The sequence below is a fragment of the Mastomys coucha genome, unplaced genomic scaffold (genome assembly GCF_008632895.1).
Source record: "Mastomys coucha isolate ucsf_1 unplaced genomic scaffold, UCSF_Mcou_1 pScaffold1, whole genome shotgun sequence".
NCBI lineage: Eukaryota > Metazoa > Chordata > Mammalia > Rodentia > Muridae > Mastomys > Mastomys coucha.
This window is the reverse complement of record NW_022196891.1, coordinates 89,686,496-89,709,221: the sequence shown is the minus strand read 5'-3', so window position 1 is coordinate 89,709,221 and position 22,726 is coordinate 89,686,496. Positions and strand designations below refer to the sequence as shown.

General features: G+C 47.7%; 1 protein-coding gene across 1 annotated transcript in view; it reads right to left on the bottom strand.

Moving 5' to 3' along the window:
• Nucleotides 1-3,066: 3,066 nt before the first annotated feature.
• Kcnh1 (potassium voltage-gated channel subfamily H member 1) overlaps nucleotides 3,067-22,726 on the bottom strand; it is a 315,715-nt gene continuing 296,055 nt past the window's right edge. Inside the window, exon 11 of the mRNA XM_031339334.1 lies at nucleotides 3,067-8,533. Within this exon, the coding sequence (XP_031195194.1) occupies nucleotides 7,676-8,533 (858 nt within the window). The 3' untranslated portion in view covers nucleotides 3,067-7,675. The remainder of the gene's footprint in view (nucleotides 8,534-22,726) is intronic.

Sequence of the window (22,726 nt, the reverse complement as noted above, 5' to 3'; positions counted from 1 at the left end):
CAAAAAAAACAGAACCTGTTTTTGCTACATAGATAATTCTGATTTTTTTCTAGGCTTATTTTGGATATTTTTTTTAAATAAAAATTTTGAGATCTAAACACGTGTCTTGATACTTCATCCCTCTAGACAGCTGCTGACAAGTGTCACTGTGGTTCTGTTTGGCTGTGGGTTTCTGTGGGAGGAGGAGAGGAAAGAAGCTCTAAGTTCTGAAGCTCTGTGTGTGGAATTTGGAGCGAACGCTTAACGCTCCAACTATATGTATTGTGACCCTGTGACAGGCAAGTGAAAGATCAGCTGGGCTTGGTGCTGTCTTATTTTCTAAGTCCCTGGGAATGTCAGCTCAATCGAACACACACCCTTCCAAGGCACACCCCGACATCAGGTGGATCCCCTTTCTTCCTAGCTGCCCTGCTTGCAAGAGAGATGTTGATGGTCTGGGATGGGCGCACTGTGCTCCTTGAACAAAGCACAAACCAGAAAGAGGCAGATGAGCTGGGCATTAGTAACCTCAACAGCTGGCTTGGTAATCAAGGAGACACAGGGCAGGCAATTGTGGGGTGCTGTGAAGCTCTAAGGATGTGGGGTACAACCACTGAAATGGGTACAATTCCCTAGACCAACAGAGTGAGTATTTGTGGGCAGTCAGAGGGAGTCTAGCTGAAGCCTTCAAGTAAGGAAAGGACTCACTGAGAAAAAAAACGTAGTGTAAAAATGATTGTAGGGAAGTGTCTAATATGGGACACCTGCAAACACTCAGGCAATGTTGAACTCTTCCAGAGAAACTGTTTATAGAAGGCAAACCTATCCATTAGACTACACTGGAAGAGTCGGTGAGTGGTTGGCCGTAATAATCCTGATGTTTGATTCGGTCATTGTCTCAGCAGCTGGTGGAGACTGGCTGTTAGCTCTCTGTGTAGATTATCCAGGGTTCTCTTGTCTCACCTTTCCCTGCTCCCCAATGTGACATGAGAGAGGAGCACCTTCCTCTATAGTCTCCACTTGCTATAGATAGACCCTTGAGTCTGGTTCCTGGGGAGCAGTCAATCACCGCATCCACCAGGACAACTTCTGGGACAGTTCTGGAAGCAAGCTGGATAAGGTCTTCAGTCACTGCCAGCCCCAGGACCCTCTGACCCCCTGACCTAGTTCCATGAGCAACTAGCCAACTGCCCAGCCAGCATCTAGGGAACCAAGATGCCCAATGCCAACCAAAGTCCTGCTGCCATCATAAATTCTTGGAACCACACAGAATGCTGAATGGCATTATGCTTGCAAGTTGTGTAAGAACACGGGCTTTGTCCTATTAAGGATGATGGCTTTGAGAGAAAATTACTTATACCTGTGGGATCTAGCTGTTAGCAAGTGTACGTGGTAGTGGTAGTTAGTGGGGCTCCCCTCACAGAACTTGAGACTTTTTTCTTTGCTTTTCTAAAAATACAACTATTGGGTGGCTAAGTACTAGAAATTAACTATAATGTTTACACTTTTAGCAAACATATCAGGATGTATGTATACAGTAAGGTTGAATCCCTTTGGGTTACCCCAAAGGTAGTCTAGTTAATTAGTTACAAAAATCCTATTTATGGGTTTGTCTGTTTGTTTTAACCATTAAAGATTAATGACATCATTAATGTTCAGCCCTTTATTAGTATTGCATTTGAAATGAGCATTAGTTATTTGGGATTTTAAACAATGTCCTCATTAGTTTTGCCATGCCCTTCTGTAGTATAATGAAATAAGGGACTGAAGGGATGTCCTTCAAAACACCATGTACTGGTGTGGCCAGCGAAGTTCTCCACATCCTGACTTTGGCTTCATATAATGGATCTCATCCCAGAGCTGAGCTCCAGCATCCATCTCTCTTTGCTTCCTGTGGATGCAGTATGACATGTGACCTGCTGCCTCAATGTCTGCAAAGAGAGAAGTGCATTTTGGACTTTATGGTCACTGGGTCTTCATAAGACACAGGATGGCAGTCCTGTGGAGTCTGACTCAGTGCCTGTGGGATAACACTGAGTAGGACTGCTTGAGGCTCTTCCTCAATAGCTCTGCACACTATCAGCAAAGCAGGGTGAGAATCCAGTGCTCTTGACAGTCATTCAGGAAACACTGGGTTGTGGGTTTTGCTGTCTTTTTTAAAGTATGGAAAAACATTAGTATATTTTATTCAAAATCCATGTCAAATTGTTCAAGATGAAACCCATCACTTTTAAAACAGGAGGTGGCCCGAAGAGGTGTGTTAAGGCAAATGCTATGATTTGAACATGGGTTGTCAACTCTGACACTCACATTGAAACCTGATGCCTTTGTGATGGGAGGCGGGGCCTTTGTTGTGGTTTGGCTGTGAAGGACCCAGAGGCAGCCTCTCTCAGGCTCATGGCAGAGGCAGAACTTCTGAGAGACCATGCTGTGGTCACTTCGTGAACAGCACTTAGACATGAAGCATGCCATCTTCCCAATCCACCATAGGTTCGTATCAGCTTGACAGGATCTAGGATTACTTAGGATTACAGGATCTCTGGGCCTGACCCTGAGGGATTGCTAGATCAGGAAGCCCAGCCTGAGTGGAGGGGCCACCATTCCCAGGGCTGAGATGCTGGACTGGATAAAGGGGGCGGGGCCATGCCAGGGAGAGGGAGAGAGCTGAGCCCTAGCATCCACCTCTCTTTGCTTCCTGAGGATGCAGTATGACACGTGACCCGCTGCCTCAAGCTCCCGCTGCTGTTATTTCCCTGCCCTGACGAGTGGACTGCACCGTCAAGCCGGGAGCTAAAATAAATCCTCTCTCTGAGTCGCTTTGTCTGAAAACTGACTAATGCAGGGCACCATCCACATCAGAGCTTCCCACATTTTTTTTTAAAAAAAGATTTGTTACATTTTGCATGCCATATGTATGCAGGTGCCTCACAGGCCAGGAGAGGGTATTGGATCACCTGGAGCTGGAGTTCCAGGTGGCTGGCTTCCAGCCACTGGCATAGGCTGTGGGAACTGAGCAGAGAACTGCCGGAAGAAGAGAGAGCTCTTCACTGAATGACATTTGTATGTAAGGAAAGGCAAACACAAGCATCACGTATAAAATAGTTTATTACCATAATAAATAAAATTAAACTTTTTTTTTTTTTTTTTTTTTTTTTTTACAAATAGCATTTGTGCTTGTTTAAAAATGTCAAGAAAGGGGTATCATCCACGGAGTGCCCACATGTTCTCCACATCCACGCAGCCACACAGGGGAGCTCTTGGCAGCATCCTCGGCTGACCACAAAAATAGCCTCGGCTCATTTGCACCTGTTTATTCATGCTCATTCAGACAGAGGAAAAAGAAACAACAATAACAACAACAAAAAAAATCCCGATAAAGGATTTGGCAGGATCTGATGGAGAATGTTTGTATGAGAAGCCCCGGGATGACGAACTGCTCGTGAGTATAAATGTCCTTGCAACTTGGATGGTGGACAGTCTCCAACTGATGCTGAAATACAGTGTCTGAATATTAAGAGGCTACATTCATGAGGGGGAGTTCGGGGTGCGCTGAGTTCTTACCAAGAAACTGTCTTCTGAAAGGCGAGCTGTGAACTTCTCAAGGACTAATGGGTCGATGGGATGACTGAGAAGTCACAGGTATAGAGTGTCAGTAGCTCTAAGGAAGGTCAAGTGGCAGGTGGAGATGCCCACCAGGTCTGGGACCCACAGGAATTCAAGACCTCCTTTAAAGGTTCTGATTCACTAGTGTGAAGACTTGACGTTTCACTCGAGACTCACTTAAGCTGCAGGTAAATTCACATCGATTCCTTTGAACTGTGTGAGAGGCAGCAAGGAACGTGTGTGTCTCCACACCAACACCTTGGGTGGGAAATGGTCCTTTCTTGGAAGCATAGGGTCGATGCTTCAAGGACTCTGAGGACTCCTTCAGGTGGAGAGCACGGGAGCTGGTGAAGATAGTTTTTATTGATGCAAGTTAGAAGGCAGTACATGGAGCAGCAATGACGATAGGGACATTTAGGTAGGAGAGGGCATCTGAGGGCCAGAGCAAACTTAGGCAGGCCTCTTTTCTAAGCCACACAAAGAGATGGGGTAAAAAAAAGGGGTTACTGGCACCCTCACAGCAGCTGGACTTCCACTCAAGGATCTTAAGGCTAAACATCTTTATTGCAAAACAAAACACAAAATTAGTTGCGTGCACATCTATGATTTGTACCTTCACCAGGGCTCCTGAGAGGCCCCACGGTGTACCTGTGAGATGTCAGTGTCACAGAGAGATGAGGGCCTGTCTGCCTCTGACTGGTATTTCTGAAGAGTTTGCTCCATCCCTGCTCCAACTTGGACACACCCAGCATTTGGCTTAATATTCTCTCTTTGCACTGAAGGATGCAGAGGCTGAAGCCTACGGATGGCGGGGTGGTAGTATGTTTCTACCCCTTGCCCAACCGTCCTTGCTCTTGAAGCAGCAGGGACTCTAAGAGGTGGAGGCTAAAACAGGGCCTAGGAACCAGATAACAAGAAATTGAAGTGAAAAATGTGTATCCAGAAACTTGCCGGGAATCCAGAGGTACCATTCAATGGCAGAGCTCTTCCCTAGCATGAGCAAGGGCCTAACTTTGACCTCCAGCACCAAAAACCAACAAAGCAAGCCAGCAGGAAGCTGCTACAACAGGCACGGGGGTCAAAACACTTGGGCCCTGCTCCAGCAGTAAACAGAGAAGTGGGGTTGGCCAAGCCGAGATCACAGCAATGCAAAGGCTGCCACATGCCCCATGCAGCAACCTGCCACTATCCTGGGATGACATGGCTGACAAGACAGTATGCTCACCAAAGCCAGAAGGTCAACTGCCATTTTGGTTCTGATACCCACACTACTGCACAACCTCAGGAAGAGAGCAGTCCATCAAAGTCTCCTGTCAGGATAGCCACTGGGAAATGGTACCTCTCTGTGGATGACATTCACAGTAGCTCCTTTAGAGAGACCAAGTGGCCAGCACTTACTGGCCAGTGGTGCACCACATCATGTGTTCATCCTTCCCGCCCCCAAAAGGACAAAGTGTCTCACAGCTTAATTTGTCTGAACTCTCGGTGTTCAGGCTGCACATGGCAACTCTTTGTTTCCTGGTCTCTCCCCAGCCACCAGATAATGGCTAAAGCAGGAAGGTGCAGGCTGTGGGTATCTGTGTCCTGTGGTCCTTGCTCAAGACCTGCCTCTGGCCCAGTGCATGCCATGACGGTAAAGAGACATGGGTTGGTTGGCTCATTTAAAATTCGTTTCAGAGAAGGCAATCTCAGCAAGACTGCTGTAGAGATCGGGTAAACTAAAAGCCACTCTCAGGTGTTCTTCACTATCATCTTCAGGAACTGAAGCCTAGACTCCTAGAACCCCAAGATGAGTAGAGACACCCCTTGCAGGGTGTAGACCTCTGTCTAATGGGACTTCAGCCTAATGCGCATTGACCCCAGAGAGCAGCCTGAAGCTTTATCTGTCACCTGTCACAAAGGTGAGCTTACCTGTCCCCAGCATCTGAATCTCTTAAGACCCAAATGGGGAGATGCGTCTTAAGGAGGCTTACCACTCCCTTAGACAAGGAGCAATGGAACCCCTGCTCTACAAGCCAGCAAGATGCTAGAGGGTCATTAAATCCCAACAAGTTCCAGAAAGATCTCTAGGAGCAAGTGCATCTGAGGCTGAATGTTTTAGGAAAAATGTCTCTATCTGACTCTGGGGACTGAGGCCCACCTACCCTAAACTGAGCAGTTCATAAACTTTAGAACCAGGTTATGTGAGGAGTGGCCTTGTGAGACATTCAGGGGCAGCTGGCAGATGGGACTCCAGAACTTCAGTCTCCAAGTGTTACTTGCCAGCAGCTCAAGAGACTGCAGGCCTAGCTTCACCCACAGTCACCAGTGAGTGTCTTTGAGGGCTGCCATGTCTTGGTCTAGGGATGCCACAAGCCAGCCATTAAGCATTGTGTGAAAAGCTACACATGTGCACACCCTTGATTTCCCAGGGCTATCCAGCCATGTATCAAGTCTCAGCATGTGCCATGGCCACCAAGCAGAACAGTAGGTATCTTTGGTAGGGCAGGTCTCGAATGTCAGGTTCCCCAGAGAGGCTGACATTCTTAATTGCAATAGCCCAGCAATGCTAAGCAGAGGTGCCCTCGTCACTTGCTCTCCCGACTGCTCTCTCAAATCTCACTGCAGAGTGGAGCTTCCAGGCTCACTGGCAGAGTTACACCTCTGACATCTCTCCAGGTATGCCCCTGAGCCAGCTCCTCCATCCTGTCCAATGCCATTGAAAGGAGACCAAACAACCTTCCCTCAAGTGATGGAGGCAGCGAGTGTCCCTGAGCACCATGATGTGGGAATTTGGATGGCACAGAGATGGCCCTGTGACCATGGCTCTGAGTCCCCACCTCCCCCCGACCATAGTTCCACTGTCACATCCCCCAACTTATTACTGAGATATTTTGAAAACCAGTGCTTGTTTCCCTCCAGCTCCCTAAGAGAGAAAAATCATGGTCCTGCCATTATTTTTAGAGTAGGAAGTAGGTTGGCTTTCAAATAAGGCTAAGTGTGGCTCCCACGTGTCCTCTAATGACCTCATGCACTGGACAGAAATCCCCATGAGAATCAAAGTAGAAATCTAGTACTTGCTACAATCATTTTTTTTTTGAGGTTGTATGTGTGTCTTCTTTGTTAGGAAAGCAATGCTGGGCTCCTGCCCCTTCCTGTCGATGCTCTACACCCTGAGGAAAGCCATGAACAAGCTTGGGAAAAGGTCGGTTGAGGGAGGAGGAGAGAAGCTCTTGTCATGAGGCCTGTAAGATAGAACAGCTCCAGAGGGTCCCCTGGAGTCTGGGAGGTTCCATATCAACCATCCATGGGAGCAGGCTGCGGACCATACAACAGGGCCCACTCAGAGCTGAGGGCCCTCTCCAGCCTTACTCTTGCCTCACCTCTTCTGGGCAAGGAAACCTGAGGGGCCCAGCCTGTGTGTCCACGGCACAGCACCTGATGCTCCACCTCTATTGTCAGAGCGGAAAGGCTTTCCAGTCTATCAAGTTCCTCCTATCACCAGCTTGTTACAAATAACTGAAGGTAGAAAGCCTGATGCTCGTGAAGCTATCAAGCTTGTTACATAGAAGCCATCACGAGCTTGTTACAAATAACGAAGGTAGAAAAACAGGTGGTGATGTCAGACACCGCTACACAGGGGTGGTGAATGCCCAAAAGTCCCTGTGCCCATGGTGGTCTTCAGGGATCTTGGTAAAGAAGCCCAGTGTGGTCTATTTCTGAGAGGTTCTCAGGACTCTCCCACCAGTCTCTACATGGCTGCTGCCCTTTCCTGATAATTTTAACCCTTTACAAATATCACATTGGTAAAACATGTTAGAGGAAATGCTCTTTTGAGGAATAGCATGCCCTTTCTTCAACAACTGACAGAGGCTGTTCCAACACAGCTGCCATCTTGCAGGGTGGGGTTCCTGGCCATGTTCCCTCTTATGTTTTCCAGAGACCACGCAGGCACACTTGGTCTGACTTTGACTTCCTGTCAGAAAAAGCCCAGTTTGAGAGTTGTTGGTCATGTGTTTGGTGTGGTGGGTAGAGTCAGGGACAGGAGTGGGGGGCAGGCTTTTGTCTTTGATTTTTTTTTTTGTGTATGTTTGTTTGTTTTGAAATGGTCCTCTCAGCTTGCTCCAAAAATGTCTCTATCTGACTCTGGGGACTGGGGCCTGGAGATCTCACAGGCCTCCTGAGGAGATTGGGAGGATCCTCTGGACATCAGTATCCTGAGGATCTCAGACAGCTGCTTCTCAATGGAGGTCATTTTGGCATTCAAGGCCTTGATGTCCTCCTTCAGCTCATGCTTCACCTCTAGCACTGTGGCCTGCAGCGTCTGCTCCGGGATGGGGTAGAAAGAATGCTTGACCTCTGCCAAGATGGGGCTTCGGTCCTGGGGGCTCCTGGCCTCACCCACATTGTCCAAGCGCAGGTCGCTCTTGGTGATTCCGCTGTCACAGGAGTCTGTCTTCTTCAGCGTGGCCTCGCCTGGTGCCTTTGTCCTCTCGGGCAGCGTCTCCATGGACTCTGCCTTGGATACCTTGTTCCAATCCTCACCCTTCCCACAGGCATCTTTGAAGCGGGCCCAGCCTTTGCGCTTGGCAGGGTCGCCGCTAACTGCCTTGGGAGCCAGGCACTCAGATCCAGGTGCATGCAGTTTGGCATGGTCTGACACTGTGGAGGTGGAGGCTGCCTGGAAGGACACAGGCGTGGCGGGACTCTCACGCACTGTGACCACACTGGCCTTCACCAGGCTGTGGTTGGCTGAGGTATGGTCTGCGAGGGCATTTCCCTTCTCTACATCCAGGTCATCCAGGTCCCGGCCCCCTCTCTCGGCTGCCAGCCTGGCTTCTTTCTGCTGACGGAACCTTTGGAAGAGTCTCCTGACAGGGTGGTCAGGAGGCAGGATAAGGGGGGCCTCATTCTTCCGTTTCATCCTCTCCTCTTCTTCTCGTTTCACATCGCTGATCTTCCGGAACACAATCTGGATGGAGAGAGGACACCGTGTGTTAGCTGGAAGGAGATCCAGATGTCAAGTCACCCTGTCAGGGCTGCCAGGCACCATCCACCAAGGACTGCAGCCCACAGCACATTCACAGCCCTGCAAGCCCTCTAGTCCATTCTTCATGCCTGACATCACCTTCTTTCTCCTGACCTGGTTCTCCAACATCAGAGCATCAGCCCTTGCTGCTCCCCTGCTCAGAAGGAGCAAAGCCCATCCTCATTCAGGAGGCTGACTTACAAAGTGCATCCTCTGGGAACATCTAGTAAATTAGAAAACCACTTTCCTTCCCTAGCTCAGACCTCTACAGAGCCCCTGAGTCACTGGGATAAAAAGCCCCAGGGATTCTGATCACAAAAGTTTGACTATCTTTAGTCTAAACCACACTATAGGGATAAACGATTAACTCATATCTTCACTGGGGCTACCGCAGTGCTATCCACAGATCTCGTGGGCAAGCATCAACACAATTACAAGCTAGTTTCTTTGGTTTAACCTAAGGTAAAGACCCCTGATCTTGAACCCAAGCTAGTCTTATAACCATAACACTCAACGCTTAGTCAGTGCCTGCAGTTCACAGACAATTTTTGTGTTGTCGCATGTATCCCGTATCGCATATATCACTGGGACACAGGGCATCCCAATTTAGAAGTGATGAAAGCAAGGCCCAGAGTGTCTGAACATCACACGATATGGCAAGTTGTCTCTATGGATCTTATGCCTTAGCCACCGGACCCCAGATCTGTTGAGTAGCCACCATGTCACCGAAGATGATGATACTCTTCACCATCAGCCCCTAAAGACCAACTCGACCACACATAGTGGCCCTTCTGGGCTAGCAGCTGAGCCCCGAGGACTCTGGCCCTGTGGGAGCACTTAAGCCAGGCTGTTGACTTCCTCTGAGTGCCAACATGAGGTGCAGAAGAGCAGCTTCTCCATATCTTCACCAGGAGCACCTGTTCCCGGTGCTGAACACCCAGCCCAGCCATGAATCTGTCCTAGGACGTGTCACAGGACTTGGTAAGGCATGTGGTGGCATAGCAGGAGCATGGCCTTTGGGGTCAAAGTGGTATAAGTCCCAGAGTTAAGCCCTTGCCATGTGCTATCAGATGTGCGTCTTAACTTCCAGGTCTTGGCATCTCCACTAAAGTAGGAGGAGACACCTACTTGTCAAACTGAAGTGACTGTGGTAGCATTGGACTCTGTTGTCCCTGTGCCTTCTAGGACCCACGTGCACATGAAACACCCTGACCTGCCTCCTCCAAGGGCTCTGGCCCAGCATTCTCTAATGGCAGCACTCTTCCCGTGTGACCAACAAGAACAGTTTGCCAGAGTCAACATGAAGGACCCTAACAAACACAGAGGGCTTGGCACTAGTGACCACAGCTCTCCACATCCCTGGCTGCTGCCCCTGCTTATGACTTCTTGGTCCACATATCTGTCACTTGGTTTCACATCCAGGTCAATGGCAGGCAGATGTGTGTCACACCATTGGGCTACTTGCGTTCAGCCTGCAGCATTCCCCAGTGGTGGCTTTCTGATCTGCACTGGGCAGTCCTCTTCTCCCATTTATTCTCAAGCTTGTCCTTGCCTTCACTGTCATGCCAGTCCCTTTGTCCCTTCCTCAGCCCTGCCTCATGAGCTGCCTAGACCTGGGTACAGGCCTGGTACGCAGAGAAATCCTGTCCACTCTAGAGGACCAGGGAAACCCAGCTATGGACATCCAAAGACAGGGGGATGGAGATAGGAGAGGAATCATCACCCTCTCCCTGTTGTGTCCCTCAACTTTGTGCCTCTGCACGGGTTTTGGTCAAGTTTCTAAGTCTGAGGCCTAGAGCAAGCTGACCTCCTGCAGAGAGCCCACCTCACCCCCCTGAGCTCCACCAATCCTCTCACCTTGTAGCTCTCATGTGTTTTGTGCTCACCTGACTCTCTACCTTACTCTCAATCTTGCACACATCTTTCTTAGACATGGAGACACCTCTTCTGAAGAGAATACAGACAGTGGCTGGATGAAGAGAAAGCAGATGAGAACATGGTGCTGTTAAGAGTTAACTTCTTTCCTAAATGTCTACAGTGTATCAATCCTGACCTGCCTCCCTGCTCAGTGCTGAGTGGGTTTCAGGCCTTCCTGAATGAGACACAAGTTGTTTGGATCTGTCTCTCTCCACAGTAAAAGCCCTAAGGGCTTGTAACATTATCTTTGACTTTAAGTTTCTTTCTTATCACCTGACCTAAGAGAATAACAGCACTTGTCTGTTTTGCCCATGGTTAGAACGCCTAGGATGCTCTCAATTCATGTTTGTAGAATAAATGAATAACAAGGGGTGATACCGGTTAATGAGCCAGAGGGAGAACTTCTCTGACCTGGAAAGATGACATCGCAGAGGTCACGGTATCATAACAGGAGAGAGTTGGCTGGGAACACGCTGCTACCCTGTGCGGAAAGTCAAGGGAAGTCCTTGAGGGTTCTGATGAGCTGTTCTAGGACAGTGGGGGGGTGGGGGTGGGATGGGCAAGTCCTGCTGACATCAAGAAGGCATCTCAGAACTCACCCTGGGAGGTTGCACATCAGTGTTCAGATAGGCCTTTCAAGGCTTAACAGACCCTATAAATGAGTGTTTGCCGGAAGGGTAGCCATCTTGTGCTCTTCAGCTAATGGGCCCTGGCTCAGAGTCTAGGACCGACCCATGGTCTGGATTACCTCAGCACTGAAGTCTGAGCCTCTCCTTGGGATCAGGGTCTTCAAGTTCATACTTCCTGTTTGGAAACCTCCTGGCCTCTTGCACAGTTTCCTCATATAAAGGCCAACAGCTGTCCATTTGCATACCCCATCCCCACTAACAGGCAGGGGAACCAAAGAGCATCCCTTTGGATAGAAGCATCGCCCTTCCACCCCAGGGACGAGGCTAAGGAGGTCCTTCAGGGCTGATGGGTGCTGGCCGCTCTGCTGATGTGCATTTGAAGGCACGTTCCCATTTCAGCTGCTGCTTTGAAGTCATTAGTGGGCTCTGTGCCAGCAGCAACCACCATGACCATGCATTTTGACGAGCATTTTAGAGAGAGCCGACGGGGCTGGCTACGTGTGACTGGTAACAATGAGGCCTAGGTTACCAGGCACGGCACTCTTCGGTCTGCCCAGACACATAGGAACGTGCCTCCTCAATGGTGGCCAAGACCTCCAGCCTTGTAACTCAAAATACCTTCTGTGTAGATAAGGATCAGGTAGAAAGCATGGCTACCCAGCCCTCACAGTGTTCCATGGGGCTTTTAAAGTGGGGGTGGGGGTGGGGGGGGTCGTAGTTTCAATCTGTGCTTTATTGCAGGACCTTTTGAAACCCGAGTGTGCAAACGTACTTTATGTATGTCTAAGAGGAAAAGTGTATTCAGAATTTCTTTTATCTAGATTTATTTATTTACTTTGTACATGGGTGATTTGCCACCTGTGTACCTCGTGCATGCAGTGACCCGGAGGTCAGAAGAGGTAGTAGATCCTCTGGAACTAGAGTAACAGGTGTTTGTTGGCCATCACATGGGTGCTGAAAATAGAGCTTGGGTCCTGTGGGAAAGAATAGTCAGTACTCTTTCCTACAGAGCTACCACCCACCCCTTAGTCTGAACTTCTTAGTCCATTTCCCCAGATCCTCTTTCAAATGAGTGTTTCCCAGAATTCCCTCTGTCTACAGGGCGGGGTGTCCTCCGTATTTGTCTAGTTTCCTGTCCCAGGCTACATGGCTCTTCACTATTGTCAAGCTTTGGAGTTAAGAATGAAGGGGGTCTTCCCTGCAGAAGTGTTGCTCCCTGGAGGGTGGGTCTGTGTTGATCCAAACTTCTATGACTCAGCTAATACAGCCTGTGTGATATGGTCCTAGCTCAGCTCTCCGGCCACTCCTATCACACTTCCCCCTGGCCCTTCAGCTTGCCTTCACTGTGATCTCTAAGACTGACCTGAACAGTCATTTCCTCCAGCAACCTTCTCTGAACTCTGCCCCACCCAATGTTGGCAAGCCCACCCCGATGGTACCTCGAAGCAGGCAACCACGGGTGTGTTTCCATTAGTCACTGAAACCCATGGTGAGAAACCCTCTCTTAGTTGGTCACGTTCTTCAGACAGAAGCTCTCTGAAGGCAGACACACTTATGTTTCCCATTTTTATCACATGCCCAGCACCTAAATGATTGCTAAGTCAATAAACATGGCAGTGCCTGAGTTAGGACCATTCCCAGTTCTGAAGTTCATGCTCTGTATAGGATGTTATCCACAGGTGCCCTGAAATCTGTTTCTGGTGTGTGTGATCCAATGGGGAAAGAGGAGATGGCAGGTGGTGTGCAGCATGTGGTCTCCTGAGATGAAATGTTGTGTGTAAACTCCCGAGGGACTTCCATGGTTACCCCCATCACTGTAGACCACCCTCAATGGACTGTCATCTCCATATGACCTTGGGGAGTGGATATTTAGGAGAACTAATGCATATTTTATTTTTTGCAATGAGGACAACTGTTCTTAAATTTTCCATTTGTATAAACTTGGATCATCCAGTTTCATGGGCAGGGACTGCCTGGGGAGTTTGTTGGTCGGAGGCCGCATGCCGAGCAGGCATCCTTGAACTTGTCCCCTCTGCTGACTCCCCAGATCCCATCAACTCAACGCCAAGCTTCTCTCTGTGGGTTTCACTATAGGAATTCAAGAGAGGTTTCTATGGCCCTAGAAATTACTTTGGGAACTACTAAATAACTTCAAGCTCCCCCTGTAAAGGCAGTCAGTGGTTTTAACAATTTGTCCTATGTAAGTATGTCACAGCTTACATATTAAGCTATAGTATGTTATAGCTTGGGCCACATATTTAAGAGTGGTGGCTTAAGTGTCCCCCATAGGCTCCAGTGTCTAAACATTGATTCTCAGTTGGGGGTGCTGTTTGGGGGGGATGCTTTGAGGGGTGCAGCCTTGTTGGAGGGAGTGTATTACTGGGGTAGGCTTTGAAAGCTTAAACCTTTGCCCCACTTCTGGATTCTCTGTCACTCATGCTTGCACCTGATGATCTGAGCTCCCAGCTTTCTGCTCTGGCCTCCTTGTTTGCCACCAGCTGCCATCCCCAGCCACAGTGAACTCTTTCTCTCTCTGAAACTGTGAGTCCAAGTAGACTTTCTCCAAAAGTCTCCTTTGGTTGTAATATTTTCTCATGAAAACAGAAAACCAACTGACAGAGTGTTTCCTGTGAGGTGTGCATGCAAGAATCACCACTGTCATGTGACAACTGATGGACCTGAATTGCTGGCCTGTTTAGCATCACATGGGCAATTAAAAGCAGGACTCTAAGGTGTAGCCTGTGCTCTTTACTTCCCAAGAGTGTTCTAAGAGAGAGGTGCTGGGGACTATGCAGAGATCCATAAGCATTCACTGGAAGGACCCAGCTCTGGAGACTGGCCACCCCTCTGCTGGCAGTGATGGGCATATCCAAATCCTTTCTGGGCCCAGCCAGAGTCCTTCCAGTACACAGGAGCATGTCTTCTCTTCCCTGATAGGCTAGGCATAGGGGGCCCAAGCTGAATGCTGTACATCCTAAGTCTTACTAACATTTTGGGAAACAGGAAGTTCTCAGAGCAGAATAGCCACTGCATACCATTCATGCATTATCTGCATCCCTCTGAGACTGCACTGAGCCATAGCCTGAGCATGGAAGTTCGTTAACAAGCGGTTATTGAGCTGATCTGAGTGACACACAGCTCCTTAAGCTGCAAGACTTTGTGAGCAACTATTTTTAACTTTATTTGAAAACAAATCAACCTCTTGTGATCTGAGGTGAGTCAGGACAATCGACCACCTCTTCTGGTTGCCTCAAAGGAGGGTCCACGGGCTAGAGAGACAGAGAAATCCATAAAGTGCTCTCACATAAATAAGAGGATCCAGGTTCAATCCCCAGCACCCACATAAAAAGACTGGATATAATGGTGCCTGGCTGTGAACACTCTGCTTGGAAGTAGAGACAGGAGGATCCCTGAGGCTCCCTGTCAGTCTAGACAACTGGCAAGCTCCGAGTTCAATGAAAGACTATATTTTAAGAAAAATAAGGCGGAGATGCCTGTATACATATGCACACACACATGCATGATAACACAAATATATGTACTCACACATGAACATGCATACACATTAATTATCTGTACATATACATACATATACACACACATACATGTGAGAAAGATCTAGCCGCTCATTGATCTGACACCCATTGAAATGACAGTAAAGATTAGGCCAAAGAGAGGAGGAGACCCCCTCAAGGTCACTTTACAAGAGGGTCCCAGCTATACAAAGAGAGGAAAGCAAATCCAGGAGAGCAGAGGACCCCTGGAGCCTTGATACCACAAGGATGAGGGTCAGGAGAATAGAAACATCCAGCTGTGGAAAGACAGATAAAACCTAGTCATTTCTAAGTGTCTCCTATGAGTAGCTGTGTGCTTAGTTATTTTTCAACTCAACACAAGCCAGTGTAATCCGTGAAGAGAGGCTCTTAGTTGGGAAAATGCCCCCATAAGATTGGCCTGCAGGCAAACCTGGGGCATATTCTTGGCTAGTGCTTAAATGAGCAGGCCCAGCCCACTGTGGGCAGAGCCATTCCTAGGCATGTGAACCTTAGAAGTTAAGAAAGCAAATTGAGCAAGCCACGAGGAACAAGCCCGTAAGCAGCAAGCACTCCTTCAGTTTCAGCCTCCAGGTTCCTGCCCTGCTTGAGTCCAGGCCGTGGCTTTCCTCAGTGGTGAGCTGTGACATGGAAGTGTAAGCCAAACAAACCCTTTCCTCCCAAGATTGCTTTGGCCAGTGTTCTATCACAGCAAGAGAAAGCAAACAGGACTGACTTGTGGTATGAGTCATAGGAAACCATGACAAACCTAATGAAAGTTATCCTGTTTACTCTTGAATCCTGAATGCATGCCCCCAGCATGAAATGCTCAAAGGGGAACAGAAAGAGCACAGGTTGGTGTATCCCTAACTTTGTGTGACCTGGGATAAGTCATGCCCTTGGTGGGATTGGCCGGATGGTTCTTAAACAAGGCTACTCCTCAGAAGCACCTGCAGTCGTGTGTGTACAGAATGAGAGTGACCTCTCAGAAACAACATCTCATAGGCCAGGACTGAGGCCTGCTGAGGTCTCTAACATTTTGATGTCTTGTGTGGCAATGGCCAGGACACTGTGTACCTCTCTGCTTGCAATGCTCCTGAAACTTGCTGTGTGCCACCTGGGACTTTCAGTGTGGTGTGTGTGTGTGTGTGTGTGTGTGTGTGTGTGTTTTCCAGTGAATGTCCCAGCCCCCAATCATCCTGAAGGATGACTGGACAGACTGACAACCCCTTGCAATCACTTTTCAATAAATTTTCCTTAAACTTTGAAAAGCTAGCTTGCTTTCAAAAGTGGAATGCCCAGGGCTGATGGTAGTGTTTCCAGGCTCCATCACAGACTAGGGGATCAGCAGCTCTCTGGAATCTTCCAGGTTTTAGTGCTAGATTGGGATTGCCAAGGCACCCAGCCTTGTGGACTGAACAACTCATGGGCTATTTCTCCACTGTGAGACAGCTGCTGTTATTATTTTAACATAAACCAGTTAATACACACATACACTCAGGGACATACACACTCATTCTCTCTCATACACATATATACACATATACTTTCTACACTTACTCTCACACACTCATTCACTCATACTCACACTAATATTCACTCACACACTCTCATACACACACATTCATATTCTATCACCACATATTCTCTTACACTCATGCACACACTCATATACACATATATTCACACTCCCTCACATGCATACACATGCATACTCATACTCTCTCCATACATACTCTTTCACACACATCCTCACATGCACTCACACAATCACAAATGCACATATACACACACTCATACTCACACACTTTCACATGCAGGCACAGACACTCATTCTCTCCCTCACACACAATCACACACACACTCACACTCACTTGCATACTCACATATATATTCATATTCTCCCTACACATCATTCTCTCATACATATTCACACACTCATATATACTTGCACATGCTCTCACACTCATACACATACACAGATTCTCTCTCACACATTTATACTCTTCTTAAACAATCTCACATTGGTACACACATATACACTTATACTCTCATACATTCTCATACTCACAGTCACATTCATACTCTCTTTCCTCTCTCTCACACTGACATATTTTCCACTCTCTCACACACTCATATACACTCATACACACTCACCTTCATACACCCTCACACTCATACTCTCATACACACTTGCACATGCTCTCACACTCATGCACATGCACACATTCTCTCTCACACATTTATACTCTCTTAAACACTCACTCACACACATTCTCTCTTACTCACTCATTGTCACACTCACACACATGCACATTCATACTCTCTTCTCCCCCCATTTCTCTCTCTCTCTCTCTCTCTCTCTCTCTCTCTCTCTCACACACACACACACACACACACACACACACACACACTTATCCCATTGGATCTATTTATCTAAAGAACCCTATTACAATGGTTCTCGGTTCCTGATCAGCCAGGATATGATCAAGCAACCACCTACTGACTCCTGCTGCCACATCAGCGAGCCGTGCCCTCTTCTACACTTTCCCCATCATGATGTACTAGATCCTCCAAACATAAATCCAAATGAACCATTTCTCCACCAAGTTAATTCTGCCAGGTAGTTTATCATCCTGGTGAGAAAAGAAACCAACACAGCATAATTGATTTTTCAACCAAAATCGTTCCATGACTTTAACTGCATGTGAAGCCAGGATTGAGAATGAGCCTGACTTCTAAGCCCTGAGTGAATTTGTGTCTCTCTTGGAGGTTTGGGGATTTATTTATTTACTTGCCCCCACAGTTCCAGCACCTCTCAACTATGTGCTTTGATATGGATTTCATTCAACCATGTGATTCAAGCATCAATCTGATGGTCTGGCAGGCCGAGGACTTCTTTGGTTCTGAAGTATTATTCAGTTTGATGCATTTTCTCTCTCCCCTTTCTGCCGCGCCTTTGAAGTTCCATGAGCTGCGTGTGATGTAGCACAGATGTCTCCATTCTCTCTCACTCTCTCCTTTCCCTTCTGCCCTTTCCCTTCAATCTTATCTTTTCATTACTCTCAGAAAAGATCCCTCTGACTTATCTTCCAGGATTTGGGTTGTTTTACATTTCTGTGACATGTTATTTTCCAAAACACAAAGCTCTGTCTTGTTTTTGATCATTTCTTTTCATAGTGAAGCATTTTATTCCATAGATATACCTGTTGTGTATGCTCATTTGTCTTAGTCAGGGTTTCTATTCCTGCACAAACAGCATGACAAAGAAGCAAGTTGGGGAGGAAAGGGTTTATTCAGCTTACTTTCTTATTGCTGTTTATCACCAAAGGAAGTCAGGACTGGAACTCAAGCAAGTCAGGAAGCAGGAGCTGATGCAGAGGCCATGGAAGAATGTTCTTTACTGGCTTGCTTCCCCTGGCTTGCTCAGCCTGCTCTCTTATAGAACCCAAGACTTCCAGCCCAGGGATGGCACCACCCACAGGGGGCCCTACCCCCTTGTTCACTAATTGAGAAAATGCCCCACAGTTGGATGTCATGGAGACACTTCCTCACCTGAAGCTCCCTTCTCTGTGATAACTCCAGCCTGTGTCAAGTTGACACACAAAACCAGCCAGTACAATTGACCCCTTGTCAACTTGACACAAACACATCACTATTAAGCCTCAACCCTTACTTTCTTATTCATCCCCAAGATCTAAAGTCCCACAGTCTTTACATATTAAAAGTTCAATCAATTTAAAATGTCCAACATTTTTTAAAATTCAAGGTCTCTTAACTGTGGGCTCCACTAAAATACTTTCTTCCTTCAAGAGGGAAAGATATCAGGGCACAGTCACAATCAAAAGCAAAACCAATGTCTGGGATCCAACTCACAATCTTCTGGGCTCCTCTAAGGGCTTTGGTCACTTCTCCAGCTCTGCCCTTTGTAGCACACATCTTGTCTTCTAAGGCTCCAGATGCCTGTACTCCACTGCTGCAGCTGTCGGTGGTCATTGCATGGTACTGGCATTCCCAAAACACTGTTGTAACTAGGCTTTACCAATATCCTCTCATAGACTGTCTTCATGGTGCCAAGCCTCAACTCCTTTGCATGACCTCTTCAGTCCTGGGCAATCAATTGCAAACAGAGGCTGCCCCTCCACCAATGGCCTTCCATGGCCTCTCACTGTCCAGAGCCTCAGCTGCTCTTTATGACCCCTTCATGCCTTCAAAGCCAGTACTACCTGGGTGACTCTTACACAGTACCAAGTCCTGCTGCAGCACAAGGTACAACCTTGGCTATCTCTGGAACACAGCCTCTTTGTGCTCTCAGAAAACGCTTCCCAGAAGATGTCAACCTCAGTGATGCAGGTGTCTTCTTAATCACAGCTAATTTCTTAGCTCCAGCTAACCAGCATCAATAGTCCCAGTAACGCAAAGTTTTTGCTTTAGTAGTTCTGGTATCTTGTTAATCACAGCTGATACTTCAGCCCCAGCTAACCAAAACCACAGAATCTTCACAATCAAAACAACATGGCCCTGATAAGAGTCTTTAATCTTCCCTCTGAAATTTCACAAACCAGGCCTCCATCTGCACTGTTCTCAACATGATCTTCCAAGCTCCTACAGAACATCCCACAGAGTTCTTAACAACCAGTGGCTCTTCTAGCTCAAAGTTCCAAAGTCCTTCCACAGTCCTCCCCAAAACAAGGTCAGGTTGTCACAGGAATACCCTACTATGCTGGTACCAATTTGTCTTAGTCAGGGTTTCTATTCCTGCACAAACATCATGACCAAGAAGTAAGTTGGGGAAGAAAGGGTTTATTCAGCTTACTTCCACATTGCTGTTTTTCACCAAAGGAAGTCAGGACTGGAACTCAGACAGGTCAGAAAGCAGGAGCTGATGCAGAGGCCATGGAGGGATGTTCCTTACTGGCTTGCTTCCCCTGGCTTGCTCAGCCTGCTCTCTTATAGAACCTAGGACTACAAGCCCAGGGATGGCACCACCCATAGGGGCCCTACCCGCCTTGATCGCTAATTGAGAAAATGCCCACAACTGGATCTCATGGAGCCACTTCCCCAACTGCAGCTACCTTCTCTGTGATAACTCCAGCCTGTGTCAAGTTGGCACACAAAACCAGCCAGTACATCATTTGAGCATTTTTTATCTTGCTGTCTGTGTTAGCACTCACCAAGGTGTGCGAGCTAAGGATGTGAAGCTACGGCTCTTTCTTCAGCCCAGGATGGTAGGCTAACTCCTCAGGTTTAGTGCTGAGGTTTGTCTCCAGCCTCCACAGTGATTTGGGTTCAAAGACCACAGTTTTGGTGAGGTTTTTAAAGTATCTATAAAAGATTCACTTATTCTAATGAATGAATGAATTTTAAAATTTGAGTGGATGTATGTGTGTCTGCATGAGTTTATGTGCCTGTGCCATGCATGTACTGTCTTCCACAGAAGCCAGAGGGTATCAGATCCCCTGAACTAAGCTACAGATCATTTTGACCCCACTGATATGGGTGCTGGGAACCTCACTTGGGTCCTGTGGAAGAGCTGAGCCCTCTTCACATCTCTCCAACCCTAAGATTAGAGTTTTTACAGGAGAAAGCAAAGAAACAGACAAGGTTCCTTTTATAAGCTCCTACTCCCCATCCCCCACCCCCACCCCACCCCCTGCCCCATCCCCTGTTTCAGTATAGTATAGAAGCTATACATCTGTCTTAGTCAGGGTTTCTATTCCTGCACAAACATCAGGACCAAGAAGCAAGTTGGGGAGGAAAGGGTTTATTGAGCTTACACTTCCACATGGCTGTTTATCACCAGAGGAAGTCAGGACTGGAACTCAAGCAGGTCAGGAAGCAGGAGTTGATGCAGAGGCCACGGAGGGATGTTCCTTACTGGCTTGCTTCTCCTGGCTTGCTCAGCCTGCTCTCTTATAGAACCCAAGACTTCCAGCCCAGGGATGGCACCACCCACAAGGGGCAATTGAGAAAATGTCCCACAGCTGGATCTCATGGAAGCACTTCCCCAACTGAAACTCCCTTCTCTTCTCTGTGATAACTCCAGCCTGTGTCAAGTTGACACACAAAACCAGCCAGTACAACATCTCTGTATAACTTTTCACCTTTACTAAACCAAATACCACTTCTGTTTACATATTCTTCAGACATGTGTTTAAAAGCATCTTTCTGATACATTTTCCCACATTTCATTTTGTCCTTCTGACTAAGCAAAACAAAACAAAACAAAACAAAACAATCTTTATAATTCTGTTTAGTTTCCAGGAAAGCAAAGATAGATGACCTGGGTCTACCTACCCCAGGTTTTACAGTTTTATTATTTAAATGTTTAAAAGGCTTACTGGAGGCCTTTTAAACTAAGTACCCAGTAATCATAAAGTATAAATAAATATTTTAGTTAAAAGACAAACAACAAAATACAAAAATATATTTATAATTGATAAACTGAAAATTGCTTTTAGAGATTGATAAGGAAGAAAGCTTTATGCATTCAAAGATGGTGCAAGGCCACCATAATGGAAATGTAATGGTGCCTTGGCACACAGGAAGACGCTTAGTCCCTCTCATAATAAGGGTAAATTAAAACCACTCCCAGGCACACCTGCTGAAGTGTAAAAGCCTGCACTGTGGGCGAGGGAGCCTCGGAGCCAGTATCTCACAGGGCATCACCAGCACTCTTTGAAACCTACCAAACACCCATTTCCCATCTGACACGCAGATTCTACTGGAGTAGACGTGCGCTCTATCTGTACCGTGGGTAACAATGTCTACTTCCTAGGGTGACTAGAAGAAAGGTGCACGTGAGTGCTGACACAGAACAGGTGTTACCACAGAGGGCATCAATTCTGCCTTCCGAACGCTGCCCTGTGCTGTGGCACAGCAACTCACCCACTCTAACACCTGTGTAATAGTCCCCTGTTCAAGGGCCCTTCCTTGAGCTTGACATCTCAGTGTGTGATTCCATTAGGAACCAGCCCAGCCCCTAAGCAAGGCACAGACCGGCATCCAGCTGAGCCAGGCAGGGAGAGGATGGGGGTTAAGGATGGTGCTCCAAGCTGAAATGCAGGAACATCCCTGCCATGCAACAATACTTTGAGAGATGACCTATCACTTGGGGGCTGGGACAGGCTCAGATGTTAGTTTAAGGAAGCAACACCCAGACAGGCAGAAGCGCCCTTGACTGGGCAGATACCATAATGCAAGCCCCTTGGGTCAAGGGTGGGAAGCTTCTGGGGTCACCTGAAAACAAGTCTGAAGTGTAGGGACCCTTCCCCCTCGGAAGTCTAACGGAAAGGAGACAGTAACAGCCTGCCCCGGGTCTCAATAGGCGGAGGACCTTGGCTTCCTGGTCATTTAGATGTTTAGGTTATCATCTGCATCTCCAGGCCAGGGAGATTAGACTGGGCCTGACACTATCCTTCCGCCAGCCACTCCTGGCTCTGCTCCTCTGTTTCCTCCCATGGCTAGAGCCAGAGGGGGTCTCAACTTTCCAGAGCACCCTGTTGAGACAGCCATGCCTCCACCCACCATTAACAACAGACAACTGGCATTTGCTGGTGTTTTCTACTAGACAGGAGCCTGGCACACACATTGCCTCCTTTGAGACTAGGGTATGGGCAAGCCTTCTTCCCTTGAATAATGAGTACACAGGAGCCAAGGGGAGGGAGGCAGGAGCCAGGCTCCTCTGACCCTCATGCTGCTCTGTGTCTCAAAGTCCACACCTTCAGGGGCCATGTCAGGACTACTTTATCAGCTAATGATTAACTACAAATATGAGGATTCAGTTTAAATTCATTCCAGACTCTCACTTCTCTCCAGACATGAAAAGCAGCTGGTCAGGACCCTTTCTTCCCATAAGAGATGTATCCAGAGCATGCTCTTGCTGAAGATCCAGGATCCTTTTCCCTCTGTGATCAGCCAGGGTTTGGGACTTGAGGCAGAAAGAGACTGGGGGTGGGAGGGTGAGGATGGGACCGATGGAAGCTGGGGAGGAGGGATGGCTGGAAGCTGGAGAAATGAGGTGGAGGGGATGGAGGCTGGGGAGGGGGTATAGTTGG